At 46.3% G+C, this 16558-nt stretch overlaps 1 protein-coding gene across 3 annotated transcripts in view; it reads right to left on the reverse strand.

The window, feature by feature from the left end:
* Positions 1-16558, reverse strand: part of TDRD9 (tudor domain containing 9) — a 142033-nt gene that overhangs the window by 72390 nt on the left and 53085 nt on the right. For all 3 annotated transcript variants that reach the window (XM_084837583.1, XM_084837572.1, XM_084837563.1), the window contains 2 exons: positions 10468-10635; positions 5026-5129 (listed from right to left, as the gene is read on the reverse strand). In XM_084837583.1, the coding sequence (XP_084693709.1) occupies positions 5026-5129; positions 10468-10635 (272 nt within the window). The remainder of the gene's footprint in view (positions 1-5025; positions 5130-10467; positions 10636-16558) is intronic.

Genomic DNA, 16558 nt, shown 5'->3' on the forward strand with positions numbered 1-16558 from the left:
AGCTTTCAGCTATCTAGCTGCGGGACCACAGCGCGGAGGGAGAGGTGGCCAGACAACACATAGGAAGTGTCATACTGGCACTTCTGACCTCCCTGCCCCGCCCTGCCCCCAGGAAGCCCCATTTTTCCCACTCCACACTGCTCTTACCAGCGTGGAGCGCAAAGCCGATCCACGCTGCCTACGAGGTGGCGCGGGAGGGGGTGGAGGTCAGTTCTCCAGGAACCGACCTCAAAGTGCAGGCTCCGAGGTCGGTTCCCAGGAACCAACCTATCCTGTGGCCGTCTAGCCACTGACTAGCGGCCATAGGATTGCACCTTTACTTTAGCAACTTATCTTCTAACACAATCTTTTATTAACAAGGCAGTACTAAAATCTCAAGAGAATGCAATTTCAAGTGAGTAGCAGTCATGATTAAAATTCTTTTCGTATTAGACTTCTGCATTTTTGTACTCACTTAATGCCAAGCTACAAAACGCTGCAGAGCATGACAAATTAAATTGCTTTAATCTGTTCTGCACTCTGGACTAACATGGACATTAAGTATCAAAGCCAGATAAGATGAAAAAGAAGAAGGATGTACTGGGTTTGCCTTACAACGCTCAATGCTTTCTTTACCATTTCTTTTCTAACATTTCATTTAAAAAAAAAAACATGATTCTTTCATATACAGCCCCCACCGCCACCCCCACCCTGGTACACACAGACACAGTCTTGCCCTGCAGCTAACAAAGCAAACTTCTCATCTGATATCACTTGGAGATTCACTCATATACAGTTAACCTTGTGAATATTTTAAATATGAGAAATACATTTAAAAGATCTGTGTAGCAGAAGCACAGATTAATCTAAGCAGAATTTGGAGTAGGTCTGCAAAAAAGGGCAAGAAGAACAACATAAAATACCAAGACATCTCTTGGAATAGCAATACGTAGTTTGAGTTTGCATCTCCTAATTAGTATTTAAAATCCTAATTTGGATTTGGGCAGAGCAGTCATACAGAGTTATGTGAAAGAGGGGCTGGGGAGGATGAAGATACGCTACTGCTATGCCAGTGGAATGGCTGACATATTCTTTATCCATTCAGCCCAAGAAGGGAGGGAGAAAACATAACAACCAGAAAAGCCAAAAACAGTGCAAACCTGGTAGACATGCCCCCAGCATGCACTGAAATGTTGCCAAAGCCCACCAATCAGGCTGCCCAGACCTGGAGAGAACCAATGAATTCACGCTAGGGAACCCTCTGGAGTAGATCTGAGGGGGTGGGTACGAGGGCTGCATGGAGGAAGACAGCAAATGGAAGTCCCATTGCTTGAGTGGAATTCTGGTCACACAACAGTGCATTTAACATAACACTGCTGCAATTCTGGAACAGTCTGCTATGGATGTTTCCAGACTGACATTTCTTAGCCCTACCCAGCCACTACCCCTGTATGTTACATATAGAATTGCGAATTACTTTTCACATTTCAGGGTGTTCAGCATGTTTTGTGCATGTAGACAAACAGCAATGCACCTGCACCTGCCATTCAAAAAGTGTGTATTTATGAATTCCGTTTTTAAATTTGCACTAAAATTACTTTTCATCTAAGCACGGCTGGGAGACTTTTTAAAATAAAAATGAAGGCGAAAAGGCGGTTTTGGGCAAATTTTTAAAAACCACATGCTGTTAAAATGGCACTCGCAGAAAAGCTAATAGTAAACGTGTTTCCAAGTTAGAGTTACGGTGATTGGCTTAATCACCTGAAGTATCACCACACATGTCAAAACCATCCCTTTTTTAAAAGTTGAAAGAAGAGTATGCAAGCAATTGACAATTATGGAAATGGATCTAGTGTTCCATTTTTGTTCCAAACAGCTGGGATTTTTTTAACTTTCAAAAGAGATGGAAGAACCATGAAGAAAAACACAGGGGAATGATGATTTGATGAGGATGTCCTCAAGATGCACCATAAAAGAAATTATGGACGCTGCAACAATCCTGTAGTACATAAGAACATAAGAAGAGCCCTGGTGGATCAGACTAAGGGTCCATCTAGTCCAGCATTCTGTTCACACAGCATCCAACCAGCTGCCTGTGGAAAACCCACAAGCAGGACATGAAAGTAACAGCACCTTCCCATCCATGTTCCCCAGCAACTGGTGTACATAGGCTCACTGCCTCTGGTACTGGAGGTAGCACATAACCATCAAGACTAGTAGCCGTTGATAGCCTTTTCCTCCAGGAACTTCGCCAACCCCCTTTAAAAGCCATCCAAATTGGTGGTCATCACTACGTCCTGTGGTAGCGAATTCCATAGTTTAACCATGCGCTGTGTGAAGAAGTCCTTTTCTCTGTCCTGGATCTCCCACCAATCAGCTTCATAGGATGACCCTGGGTTCTAGTAATTTGAGAGAGGGAGAAAAATGTCTCCCTATCCACATTCTCCACAGCATGCATAATTCTGTACACCTCTATCTGTCTCACCGTACCCTCCTTTTTTCCAAGCTAAACAATCCCAGCTGTTGCAACCTTCTCTCATAGGGGAGGTGCTCCAGCCCATTGATCATCTCAGTTACCCTTTTGTGCACTTTTTCCAGCTCTACAGTATCTTTTTTTTAGGTGCAGTGACCAGAACTGTACACAGAATTCCAAGTGTGGTTGCACTACGGATTTGTATAGGGGCAGTATGATATTGGCAGTTTTATTGTCAATTCCTTTTCTAGTTATGCCTAACATGGAGTTTGCCTTAGCTTAACTCTGCACTGTGTTTATTCCATAGTTTAACTCTGCGCTGTGTAGGGATGTCAGAGAATTCCGCCACGGATCTCGCTGAGGCCGAATGCCAGTGCATTCGGCCCCCCGAAATCTGTGGCGGAACAGCCTGCCACCCCCCCGCCCCACGCGGATCCCCCCTGGGACAAGACTTACCTGGGGCGGATGTTCCGGGCGGCGGCAGCAGCTCCGGCAGCGGCGGCTGGTCTGCCACCGCCACCATTTGCAGTCTGGAGGGTTTTTTTTTTTTTTTTTTACAGGGACGTGATAGGCTACGTAAAGATTTACGTAGCCTATCATGGCTGGGTTAAAAAAAAATGCGTACGCAAATGGTGGTGGCTATGGCCGCCGCCATTTGCGTTCCTTATTTTTCGCCATCTTAGTCTACGTAAATATTTACGTAGACTATTACGGCGAAAATAAAGGGGAACGCAAATAGTGTAGCGGGGGCTATTTGCGTCCCTTCTTGATTCGCCCTTTCAGCCTTTCAGTGCCCACTACGCTATCTGCGTTCCCCTTTATTTTCACCGTAATAGTCTACGTAAATATTTACGTAGACTAAGACGGTGAAAAATAAGGAATGCAAATGGCGGCGGCCGTAGCCACCGCCATTTGCATACGCGGTTTTGTTTTTTACCCAGAGCCCTCCGTGGCCGGAAATGCAGCTGCAGATGGCTCTGGCCTGGGCTGGGCCTGGCCGGCTGCTCCACGGAGCCACTGCGGAGCACAGCCAGCCGTCGAGGATTCCGGGGGGGAGGAACGGATCGCCTCCCCCCACCATGAACATAATCCGCGGAAAGGTAAGTGACTTCCGTACATCCCTAGCGCCGTGTGAAGAAGTCCACCCTTTTCTCTGTGCTGAATCTCCCACCAATCAGCTTCACAGGATGACCCCGGGTTCTAATATTCTGAGAGAGGGAGAAAAATGTCTCCTTATCCACGTTCTTCACACCACGCATAATTCTGTAGACCTCTATCATGTCTCCCCTCACCCTCCTTTTCCCCACGCTAAACAACCCCAGCCGTTGTAACCTTCTCTCATAGTAATCACTTAGTGTGGAAGCACCTCATGTGCCCGCTTGCTTCCAACCCAATCAACATGCATATTGGTAAACTTACGTTGCAAGCAAACCAGCGGCCTGCGGCTCTCTCTCCTCATGGCGAAAACTGACCTTGTAAAGCTGTCCTGCACTTCCTATCACTTGAGGCAGAGGAGATATTCCATGCTTTAGGTTAGGTGCATCTAATCCAGGGCTACAGAATTCCAGGCTCTGAGGCTGAATCCAGCCCTCCTGGGACCCTAGTCCAGCCCCCTGGTGTTCCCCAGATGGCCACACCTCATTCCTCAGCCCCACGCTTTTCCCCAAACCACCAATAATTTGGTGGCTTCCTGGCTACTGAGCATTTTTTTCCCCCATTTGAAATGGTTGAGACGCCTCTACGAAAGCTTAGCGACTGGCAGTAAGAACTTCAAGGTACCATTTGCTGGTATTTGTGGCCCCGCCCCTTTTGCCTTCAGCCTCACACACCACTTTAATGTGGCCCCTGAAAGCATCTCCAAAATGGCATTTAGCCCTCAAGCTGAAAGAGCTTCTGCACCCCTGATCTAAGCCATACTGTACCACAGAAAAATAGCATCTCAGGGGAAGGCTAAGCTACAACCCTTCCCCATGACGTCTAGTAAGTATGGCATGTGAAAGAAGTATTTTTGTTGTTTACAGCCCGAGGACTGAGATCTGTTGGAGGGGCCCTCCTCTGCGTCCCACCAGTGCGAGACATACACTATGGTGGGACGTGGGAGAGGGCCTTCTCTGCTGTGGCACCCTGGTTGCGGAATGCCCTCCCCGTGGAGGCCCAATTAGCGCACGCATTGGTTTCATTTCAGCTCCAAGTAAAAACATGGCTTTTTACCAAAGCCTTTGAGGGCTAAATGCATTCCCTGAAGTAGCACACTATTTTAGATTTTAATTTGTATTAGCTTGTTTAATGGTTTAATATGTTTTAGCTGTTTAAATAATTTATTGCTTTATACTATTAAAACTGATTTTATCTGTACACTGCCCTGAGATCGTAATGATATAGGGTGGGATGCAAATGTTTTAAATAAATAAAGGCAGGGCCATCAAACAATGCACACCCCCATCTTTACAGTACACTGAACACTCCCTTCAAGAAGGGGTACAAGTACCAGTTTCCTGGCTAAAGCTCTAGAATGTTCCGAGGCCTGTTCTTTGGAGGTGCAATCCCCAAGGCTACAAAGAACAGTATCTTACCCACTCTCCTTCATTTCTAGCTCATCAAACCACTGGATCAGAGAGACAGCAGCTTTGTACATTTCTGGATGTATCAGTGGTTCCTCAATAGCCTGTGCAGGAATCTAAGTGAAAAGAGAGGAGAAAACAAATCCATTACTATTATCTTTCTACAGAATGCCATCAGCATGCAGGGGGGGTTGGACAGAATGCAGATGTGACCGAAGTCCCTGTGAGAAGAAAAGGTCGGGGATGGGCAGTGAACAGCAGGAATGGAGAAGGAAGGGTCCTGGGGGCCTAGAGAGTATAGTCAGGAATGAGGTGTTTTTCCTGTCCTCAGTGTGTGTTTTGCCTAGGGCTCTGTCTGTGTGTGCATGGACGCTGTGCATAGGTATTTTGCCTGTGTATTTCTCTGAGCCTCATCAGTTTGCCCTCTGTGAAATGGGTATTTTGTTGTGCTTTGTGGGAGTAAATACATGACTTGGCATTTGGCTCTCAGACCCGACCTCTGCCTCGTACTTGTTCATGGGACTAGTTTTCTTTTATCCCCACCAGTGTGCTTTCTGGGAAATGGATGTTTTATGACTGGCCATGCCCATCATGGCAGCCATTTTACAAATAGTGAAGCCTCCCCATAGTGGCCATTTTGTGAGAGTGCCCACAACACACTCTCAAAATTCCAAACCTGCCCTCTGGCAAAAAAATGTTGGGGACCTCTAAGCTACCGCCCCCCTCACCCTGGTTATCTTTTTCTTTTTTCTAGTTGGCTGGGCACACTTCACAATAAGGCATCGGGCGGCAGCTACCCACCATTTCTATTTTCTAAGAATGCCTTTGGGGCCCAGAGTCATTTTTGGAAATAAAGATAGCACTGGAGGTTGACACTTCACTTTCCAGCATGTCAGACTACATTAGAAAAAAAAAATTAAAATAACTAAAACAAAAACAATCAAGAGGGTAGGGAACCTGACAGGCGCCAAGGAAGGTCTATGCAGGCATTAGGGATGTATGGACCATATAAAATCCATTCCATCTGTGTTTCACAGATTATCAGGCGCCTTTCATTCCATCATACACCCATCAACAGAATCAGGGGTTTTTTGTATGCGCATTTGCACTGCACAAATTTGCACACGTGAAAACGCGCAAATCTCCCGAAATGCCTGTTTTCACACTTTATAGAGGAAATGTGGATTTTTGGCCAGGTTTTTAAAATTTTGCGTATTTTTCTATGATGAAACTTGCACAAAATTCGGTAAAGTTAGAAAACCAGTCCGCAAGTCCACCAAATCCATCTGACAGGGGAAAAGCCAGTCCACTGCAGAATCCATGGGTCAGATCCCTGAAAATCTGAACTAATTTGGTTCCGTTGCGGATTTCTCTGACAACCCTAGCGGGCACAGTGATATCCATCGGCACCATGTTGGAGGCCACAGCGCTAGAGACAAGGCTTGTAATTCCCCCGAAGAGAATGGTTTCTGTGACTGTTACCCTTCGCTAAAAGTCCTTAGCTAAAGTTTTTAGTCAAGGGTTTCTCTTTTAACATCACAGAAAGTTGCAGGCTGCTCAGAATCATTTCTTTTTCAAATAAATAAATAAATAGAAACTAGACTTTTGAAAGAGTTTGCTGTTTTTATTAGTCCGATTTACATATCTATCTTACAATGCTGATATAAAACACTAAATAAATTTTGATGTTTATTGGTGGGATTTTAAAAAAATCAATCCATGGCCACAATCTAAGAAGCTACGGTGTAAACCAGGGGTGGGCAACTTGGCTTACAACTTCCATCATCTCTCACCACTGCCCACAAGTTACTCACCTCTGGTGTAAACAGAAACAGACTTGCGCAAATAAGAAGTGGTATGCAAGACGTCCTACATAGAGGTGTGAACATAAAGTAGGCTATATACCTGGCAAACACAAAACCCTTGTGGTACAGTCTGCATTAATACAAAGCTTGAGCAAGTGTATACACTTCCTTTGAGCAAAGTTTATCTTGAAGCAGTGAGAGTGGAGCGTTGGGATGGGCTGGAAACCTTTTTTTATGAGAGCTGCAGAGTGCTCATCTCCCCCAAGGATTTTTCCATTCTTTCATGCTGGAATGTAAAGCTATCAGTTTGTGATTCTCTGCTTCAGTAGCTTTCAGAGCACACCTTGCTTCTGTGCCTCTCTTTGCTATCCCTGAACCTGACAGAACTGCCATGGCGTTTTACCAGGGAAGGTTGCAATTTGACAAAGACAAGAGTCCACAAGTGTTAACATAGCTTGTCAGAAGTGACCCGTTCAAATTAGGACCACTTCCAATGAAGACCACTTTTGCCAATAATACAGGTGTCTTATGAGCCCAATAAAAAAAAATCATGAAGTATCGAGTATATTTTAACAAACACTCTTGCCTTAAAAATCTTCCAAAGTACCTCTCTCCTCCAGCAAAGGCAGCTACCGAATCACCTCTGAGAAGATCAACAACAATCCATATAGGGGAGTAAATATATTTTAAGAAGAAATTACAAACTCTCTCAGAACAAGAGAAAAGGGGGAGGCACTTATACAGTGCTTATCCTGAGTGGACAAACTAGATGATGACGACGACATTTATATACCACTTTTTTCCCTCTTGCAAAGAACCCAAGGCAGCTTACATGGTCCTTCTCTTCTCCATTTGAACCTCACAACAACCCTGTGAGGCACGTTAGGCTGAGAATATTATTTCAATCATGATTTTATCTTGTGAACCCCTTTGGGTGTTTTTTTTTTTTTAATGAAAAGCAGTATAGAAATGTTATAAAATAAACTAAGCTTCCAAGATGATTTGTTTTCCAGCAATGACTCTGTGCACAAGGGGAAGTATTGTGATTCAGCACACCTCTTCCTTGTTCAATCAAGGAAAAACAATGGGAATAGTGTGGGAGGCTCCTGTTCCTCCCATGTCGCTCAAAGGAAACTGTCTCACCTCTGAGAAGGAGAGGCTCAAGATAGTATCTGGGAATCCAGCCAATGAAGAACCACCTGATTACTTGAACATGGTGCAGGTTAAGCACATAAGAGCTAGTGTGGTGCTGTGTGGTAGTTAGAGCATAGGACTGGGATTCAAGAGATCCGGGTTCTAGTCCCCACTCAGCCATCAAGCTCACTGGGTGACTTTGGGCCGGTCACAGACCCTCAGCCCAACCTACCTCACAGGGTTGTTGTGAGGATAAAAAGGAGAGGAGGAGGACCATGTAAGGTGCCTTGGGCTCCTTGCAAGAGGAAAAGAAGTGGGATATAAATAATAGTAATATAAATAATAACCTGTCATAGAAGTGATAAAACACCCTTCCCCAACCTGCTGCCTTCCAGATGTGCTGGACTACAACCCCCCATAATCCCCATGGTCACTGGGGGTTATAGTCCAACACATCAGGAGCGCACCAGGTGGAGGAAGGTTGCGATCACACATCTGGCAGATCTAGTCTGATGGGAAGAGACTTCCCAGTCAACTTCCTGGCTCTCTAAGTTGCCACTCATCACCAGGAATCTTTTCACAGGCATCAGTTATTATATAATCTTCCCTCCCCATGCTGTCCATTGATGCTGACACATCACTGACACTTATATGAATGCTGACAGACCACTGTTATAACAGGAGGGATATTTTTGTTCTGCTTAATGCATCAGGACTTTGATGACTGCAGGAGTCTATTTGTGTCCCTTTATCACTCTGCTAGTTAACAGGCATGTCTGCCTCAAGTATGCACAGCCAATTAATTGTCTCATCTCCTACTGCCCCCTCCCCTCTCCAATAAATTAAATCTGAAACTATTCATCATCTCTTCAGTAGGATTCATTGGTTAGACCACATTACGCTGATAGCATGGAACCTTAACCAGATTTAAAATGAGGATATTTTCAAAAAGGAAAAACTTGGCTTCAGACTTAACCCTCCCTGCGATGGCAGAAAAGTGCTTGCATTATGCCAAGGGTGAGGTCATGACCCCCACCCCCAAAAGGGACACTTTCACAGAATAGTGGGGTTGGAAGGGGCCTACAAGGCCATTGAGTCCAACCCCGCTTTGTTTTCAGTAAGGATGGTAAAAAAAATCTGTTCGCAACTGTGGCCATTTGTGGCAGGTGTAAACAGGCCCCTCCACAATCTAAAGGCCTCTTGCTCCCTCAAAAGACTCCACTTTTATTCTGTAATCTATGTTGCATCCCTAAATCTGCCCCGCTGTCAGGGATTGCTAAACCCACCCGCTGAGCAGTGAGGCAACAGAGACTTGCTGTGCAATCCACAAAACCTTTATTCAGTTAATAACACCTCTTTGCATTACACCAAATTAGCTAAACAAAGCAAGGCAGTTGCCTGTCAACTCAAATGGATGGTTTCCTGCTGCGCCCAGGCTTTTGCAGGCTCCTCCTTCAGGGATGGTCCTTCTGACCCAACTTCTGAGGGGCAGCCGATCAGGCGGACTGCCTCCCACCTCCTCTCAACTCCACCTGCTTAACTCTGCACCAAACTCAAGTGCCTGTCATGGGGAGGGGGGATAACAGTCTCTGAACCTGGGCCTCCTGTTCAATAAGCCCCTAGGAAGATTCATCTCTGATTCCTGGAGAGTCTTGGGGAATTTCCTCCCCTGCTCACTGTCTTGGCTGGGCTTCTTCTAGCTCTGCCTCTGAATCTGAATCAGAGTCCGTAACCAAACCAGGGAGCTTGGGCCCAATCCTGACACCCCCTTCAGATTGCCATGCTGGCTGGGAATGATAGGTGTTTCAGTCCAACACAGCTGGAGTGTACCTGTGATGACCCCCAATCCTCAGGCCTTCCAGTGTGCAGCAGAGGATACTGATGAGGATGAGGTAGAGGCTACTTCCTTAGGGGCAGGACAGTCACTGCCTTATTCAGGGCTCTCCTGGCCAGAGGACACAGCTGTTATAAACCTCTGACTAAGAGGACGAGTCCCAAGCAGAACCTCCGTCTACCCAGGCTTGCAGAAGTCTCAGGCAACAAAGTAAGGTGAGGTCCCTTTAACAATTCAGTCAGCTCTGCCAGGAGGGGCAAAGCTGACCACACCACAAAGTCTTGGTGTGGTCAGCCTACATAAGGCTTTAACTGGCTTTAGCTCCCTGCTGAGACATCTAATAAGGCTTTAGAGCCCTTTTGAGAGAACATCTTCCTATTGTCCAGCCAGTAGGACCCACTTAGAGCTATCCAAGCTCCTGCTTTCTTCCTGCCCTTATCTCACTACTAGCTTCCTCTGCAAGCCTCAAGGAACCACAGAACAGGATGGCACCAGGTTGGGGAAGAATGAATAACTGATGCAGCTCAGCCTTCATACCTGCTGAAGCCATTATGCTTTTGCCGGATGGAAGACAGAAGGAAACTCTCGGAATTTTAAGCCAACCTGCTTACCCTTAATACCACCCCAAATATTTTAGACACCCAGTGATGGAGAGAAACCAAAGTTGGCCATTTTCCATACCCTGATATGACAGATAATAGGCTTCAGGTCATCAAGGTAATATTCTTCAATAGCATGGGGCTTGCCTTCCACTTCAAACACATAGGCTGGATAAAGTCTGTTGCGAACTGGAATTGCAAAGTAGTTGGCAAACTCTTGGCAGTTGATTGTCGCAGACATCAGAATTACCTATTGAAAAAAACAGTATACAAAGAAACTTTAGAAGCCGCACAGCATGAATTACTACAATGCACATACAGTCGAAGAGTAAGTGGAGAAGTGATTGACAGCTGAGGCCAGAATGAAATAGTGGGTGGACTTAAGTGTCAGTTAGAAGGGGAACAGGGAGTTAGAGGTCAGAAAAAGAGATGAGCTATGATGGAGTGTGTGAGAGAGGAATTAGGGGCCAGAGTTAGTTAATTAAGGGCACAATTCTATGCATGTTTAGACAGAAAAATTCCTACAATTCCCAGCATTCCCCAGTCAGCCTGGCTGGCTGGGGAATACTCAGAGTTGTAGGACTTTTTGCATAGGATTGTGCCCTAAGTTAGTTAATGAATAGAATCACAGAGTCAGGGTGTGAATGAGAAAGGAGGGATAGAAGTTATTGAAAGCAGAGATGTGGTGTTATGTTTTTAGAACCATTATTATTACCATTTATCAGTTATTGATCTGATTGTTGACCTGTTAAATAGACAAAAACATGTATTCTTTTAAATATCTATGTTCTGGTCTGAGTGGATTTGAAGGCAGTCATACCTGACCCCATATGCTAAGGATCTAAAAAGTCCTACTGTTTTCTACACATCAGTAGGTGGTGACAGCTGCTGTTTTGGGAGTCATAACAAAAGTCTGGACCCAGTGACCTCTAAGGGCCAGGGCCTTACAGGAGATCCCCAGATCCAGAAGGGAGTTTATGCCATTGAGAAAGAAAATCTAAACCAATCAAATTATTAAAGTCTTGGCATTGACAAGAACTGGCAAAAATCCCTTCCAAGAATTCCACTGGTAAGAATTGCATTGGCATTCCACAGGCATGAATTACGAAATTCTTGGCATTGGCATTCACTGGCTAGAATTCCCTTGCTGTTGGCTTTATAGGGAGGAGAATTTAAAAGCATATTTAAGTCCATGGGGAAATTCAATGTACAAAAGAAGAACAAATACATATTAAGCCTAAGGGCATGAACCATTTCCTTCCACGGGTGCAAGGAATGGCGCAAGGAAAACTTCCAAAAGGCTTAACAGAGGCCTCCCCCCGCTCTGCTGGCCCCCATCAGACCGAACCCAGCCTTTGTGGGCAATGGTATGCTTCTGCATTCCTCCAGTATCTCTGCCCAGCTCTTCCTCCCTGCACCTTGGAAGTTATTCCTGCTGCCGCCTAGAAGTAAATTTGAATGTGGGATTTCCCCTAGGACCAAGCTAGTCATTGGGGCAACTGCAGGTACGTTAAGCACGTATTTGCCCACTGGCATGTTAAAGTGCGGATAGGGGTCTGCTTCTCACACGAAAAGGTGTGTATGGGGAACTGGACAGAAGAAACCAGACTCCTCCCCCTCCCCCAATCTTATCCAGGTGTGCTCTGGGGGTTTAAGCAGTTTTCTCAAAGCCAGGCTTGGATACTAAGTCAGGCAGGGGTGGGGTTGACGGGACTGTTTAAATGAGTGAAGCAGGAGATCAGGCTTCACTCTCCTCCACCACATGCTCCTTTATGTGGGAAAGGTAGAGAAGCAGACAAACACACCACTTTTTATGCGAATGGGCAAGACGTATGTGACACACACGCACACCAAATTTAGCACTTAGACCCTGCACATCCAAGCAACATCGTAGGAAACAGGACCTCATAGACTCATAGAGTTGGAGGGGGCCTACAAGGCCATCGAGTCCAACCCCCTGCTCAATGCAGGAAGCCTGATTCCCAGGTGGTCTCCCATCCAAGTACTAACCAGGGCTGACCCTGCTTAGCTTCCAAGATCAGAAGAGATCAACCCAAGCAGGTGTGGTGCATTCTTTCCTAACCTATTTTACCCACCCAATTGTCAGGAGCGCCCTAGCTGCCTCTTGCAGTCCCCTCGAATAGCCAACTCAGGACACAGACGACAAGGATTCTTTCCAAGGCTTTATTGCTTTATGACTCTTACAGATACTAATCACTAGCGACTCAGAAGGGAACTGCACTGGGGATAGATAGCAGAGTAGCCTAAGCTCCAGGTAAGGCAGTTGGTCCCCATTTGAAGGAGAACTGTGGGAAGACTCTGAACTTATAGGCTATGGAGACAGCCTCTTTCCCTTGGGTCCTCAGGACGCGACCGTTGTTTTAGCGCCAAATGAGTGGAGTGCCTCCTTTCGGCGCCCTCCATCTGTTGTCGCTCCCTGCGTCTGCGCCGAGCGTCCAGCAAGCCCCCCTCCAGCACTCTCTCACTGCCAGGGTCACTATCTATCCCAGGAATGCTGGAAGGAGGAATCTCTGCCAGCTGCTGTGCTTGTGAGAGATGAGCGAGCTCCTCTCCCACGGATTGCTGTTCTTCCTCAGAATCAGAACTGCTCTGGGGCTTTATGGGCTCAATTTCCACTCTGACACCAATAAACCTTATTTATAGTCACCTCTCCTCCTTAAAAAACAAAAGTAGACCATATTTTGTTTTTCCACATATCAGAAAACAGCACAAAATGTTTATTTGAGGTGCAAAACAAAAGAGTGTAAAAACTTTGAATCACAGAATAGTAGGGTTGGAAGGGGCCTACAAGACCATCGAGTCCAACCCCCAGCTCAATGCAGGAATCGAAGTCAAAGCATCCCTGACAGATGGCTGTGGAGGGACAACACAGCTGCAACATTTGGGTGTGTGCAAAATGACACCTGCCTCTTGTTTATGGATATGAAGTTTTCTGAAATCAGTGTCGGGAGGTTGCCCTGAAATGTCATTTTGCTCACGCTGGATCACTCTCATGTAAATGTAGCATGCAGGGTGCACGGTCACCATGCTCAAGCCACAAAACACCCGTGTCTGTCTTCTGCATTAACTTGTACCTAGAGCAGCCTGCCCCAATCCAGTTCCCTGCAGATGTGTTGGACTACAACTCCCATCACATTTTCCTCCCTCTCTCATAATACAAGAAGCTGACGGGGACATCCCATGAAGCTGATGAGTGGGAGATTCAGCTCAGATAAAAGGAAAGACTTCTTCACACAACACATAGTGACACTATGGAATTCACTTCCACAAGATGTAGTGATGGCCATCAATTTGGATGGCTTTAAAAGGGGATTAGACAAATTCCTGAAGAAGGCTATCAATGGCTACTAGTCCTCATGGCTATATGCTACCTCCAGTACCAGAGGCGGTGAGCCTATGTACACCAGTTGCTAGGGAACATAGGTGGGAGGATGCTACTGCACTCACGTCCTGCTTGTGGCTTTCCCATGAGCAGCTGGTTGACCACTGTGAGAACAGAATGCTGGACTAGATGGACCCTTGGTCTGACATGGCTTTCCTTATGTTCTTATCACCCCCAGCCAGCATGGCTGATCTAGACATACTCAGCAGAGTGTCAACTGCCCCAATTCTCAGCTGCAGGAGTGAGTAATTTCATAGTTATTTATACATTGCATATCAAACTTCCCCATCCTCCCTGGCCCTTTTAGCCCAACAACAAAAACTGTTAATGTGACATTTATCATTGCTGCTATCTTAATGGACAGAGGGCCAGATCTGAAAAGCCTGTAACTTCACCAGAGGCACCCTGTCCTGGCTACCCCAGAGGAACAGTACCAACGCCAGGGGAAACGGCACACACAGCTGTAAAGCACTGCGGCTGAAATGCTCCTTCCCCAACACGCAGAGATCGCTCCAAGGCAATCCCAGCTGCATCTCCTGGCTTTAAATGGGCCGTATTCAGCTGTGATGCCCTTTTCAGCTGAGGAAAGGAGTGAAAGTTGGCAGCAGATGGCAGTGGTGAAAGGAGGGAATGAGCAAATGCCTGCGTCAATTGTTTTAAAGCCACCCAGGCCTCTCAGGATACACACAGCAATGCTGGATTCAGACTTCCTTTTGAAAAACCTTGTCTAGTGGGGGGGCGAGGGCAGTGAGTGAGTGATCAAAGGCAGTTTGGAATCTTTATAAATAGCTGCCAAGTGATCAATAGCTTTTCTACGTTTATTTGACTCCACGCCCTGTTTAACACACAGGAAGCTGCCTTACGCCATGTCAGGCCACTGGTCCGTCTAGCTCAGGGGTGGGCAGACGGTCCGTCTGGATCTACTGATAGATCTCCGAGTGGTTTGCTGTAGACTGGCCAGGATTTCTGACTCCCAACTGTTTGACAACGACAGAAACAAAATGACGCCCCCTCCTTAAATCATACGGCTGAAATGAAGAGAGCTCTTGGGGGGAGGGGGGTGTTTAAGCACGAGTGGGGTTTGGTGAGGCAGGATTGTGAACTCCATTCAGTGCTGGTAATCAGAACAAATTCCTGGGTTCAGAATTCTTTTCATTCCAAACGCATATCTTTTGCATCAGATTCCAGTCAGTGGATCATGGAGTAATAAACAAATTAGATCCCACAAGCCTGAAGTCTGCCATTCTCTGATCTAGTTCAGTCTTGTCGACACTGATGGGCAGTGTCGCTCCAGGGTTTCAGGCGGGGGGGGGGGGGGCGGCGGCGGTCCTTTCCCAGTCCTACCTGGAGATGCTGAGGATCGAACCTGGGACCCTCTGCATAGAAGGCATGTGCTACAGCACTGAGCTACAGCAAGCAACAACTCCCCCACCATGCCCCTTTCTGTTCTTCCTCTATATCTAATATCCCACTGCTTCTCTCTCTATTCCACACAGTTTCTGAAAAACTCACTATAGGCATCTTTAAAAAAAAGGTAAAGGTGTCCCCAACCAGTCGTGTCCGACTCTAGGGTGCGGTGCTCATCCCCGTTTCTAAGCCGAAGAGCCAGTGCTGTCTGAAGACGCTTCCATGACTGAACACCGAGGTGCACGGAACGCTGTTACCTTTCCCGCCGAAGCGGCGCCTATTTATCTACTTGCAATTTCTTGCTTTCGAACTGCTAGGTTGGCAGGAGCTGGGACTGAAGACGGGAGCTCACTCCGTCACGCGGCACTCGGGTCTCGAACTGCTGTCCCTTCCGGTCTGCAGTTCAGCCTCTTAACCACTAAGCCACCACGGCCCCATGGTGTAAAGGCATCTTTACACCAGCCTAAAATCCTGAATTTAAAATGGGGCTTTCTGCCTCCATTTTAAATGCAGGATCACAACTGACTCCCTTTACATGCGTTCCCTTTCGCCCCTCCCCTTCTCCCCTCCTTCTCCCCATATCTGAGTCTGCCATTATCTTTCATTGATCTCGCTCCTCCTCTTGCCGCTTTAACTCTTTTCACAGAGGAAACTCAAGCGGAACACAACGGGGTAATTTGATAGCTCATTATCTGCGATCTATTTAAAAACGGAACAAAGGGCATTTAGTGCAGAAGATGCCCCGGAGGGTCACGGCATCATGTAAAGAGCCCGCGAACATCCGTGAGGGAGCCATCTCAATCCCAGGATAAAAGCTCAGTGCGAAGGCGCCCTTTATCTATGTTCTTATTGACTACCAAGTGCTCTAATTCCCTCACCTTGTCTTGGAGGCTTCTGGTCTTCACAAAAAAAAAAAATCTATATCAAGGCTTGGGAATTTTTTTGAAGCTGGGGGCTGGATTTTCCAGCAGGCCAGATGATGGCGGGGGGCAGGAACATATCCCTGAAGCTCCTCCCCTGACATCATCTGCTCCCACCCATTTCTCCATGCCGCGCACTGCACTTTATTTCATTTATATACCACCCAATAGCCAAAGCTGTCTGGGCAGGTCACATCAATTAAAACCATAAAATACAATATGAACGTTTTAAAAGAAAGTATAAAATAAAAATAATAACTAAATAGACCCTAGCAGCAGAGCAAAGATTTAAAACTCAGTAAGAGATTTAAAACAGAAAATGAAAAACTGAAACCTCAGGGGTGGTGTCCACAGAAATTCCGCTGGGGGTTGGATTGCTAACTGCGGTAGCTATATGCTACCTCCAGTATCAGAGGCAATATGCCTATGTCCACCCGTTGCTG

Source organism: Heloderma suspectum, chromosome 1 (assembly GCF_057233095.1).
Source record: "Heloderma suspectum isolate Gila_16-S chromosome 1, 16-S_ref, whole genome shotgun sequence".
Taxonomy (NCBI): domain Eukaryota; kingdom Metazoa; phylum Chordata; class Lepidosauria; order Squamata; family Helodermatidae; genus Heloderma; species Heloderma suspectum.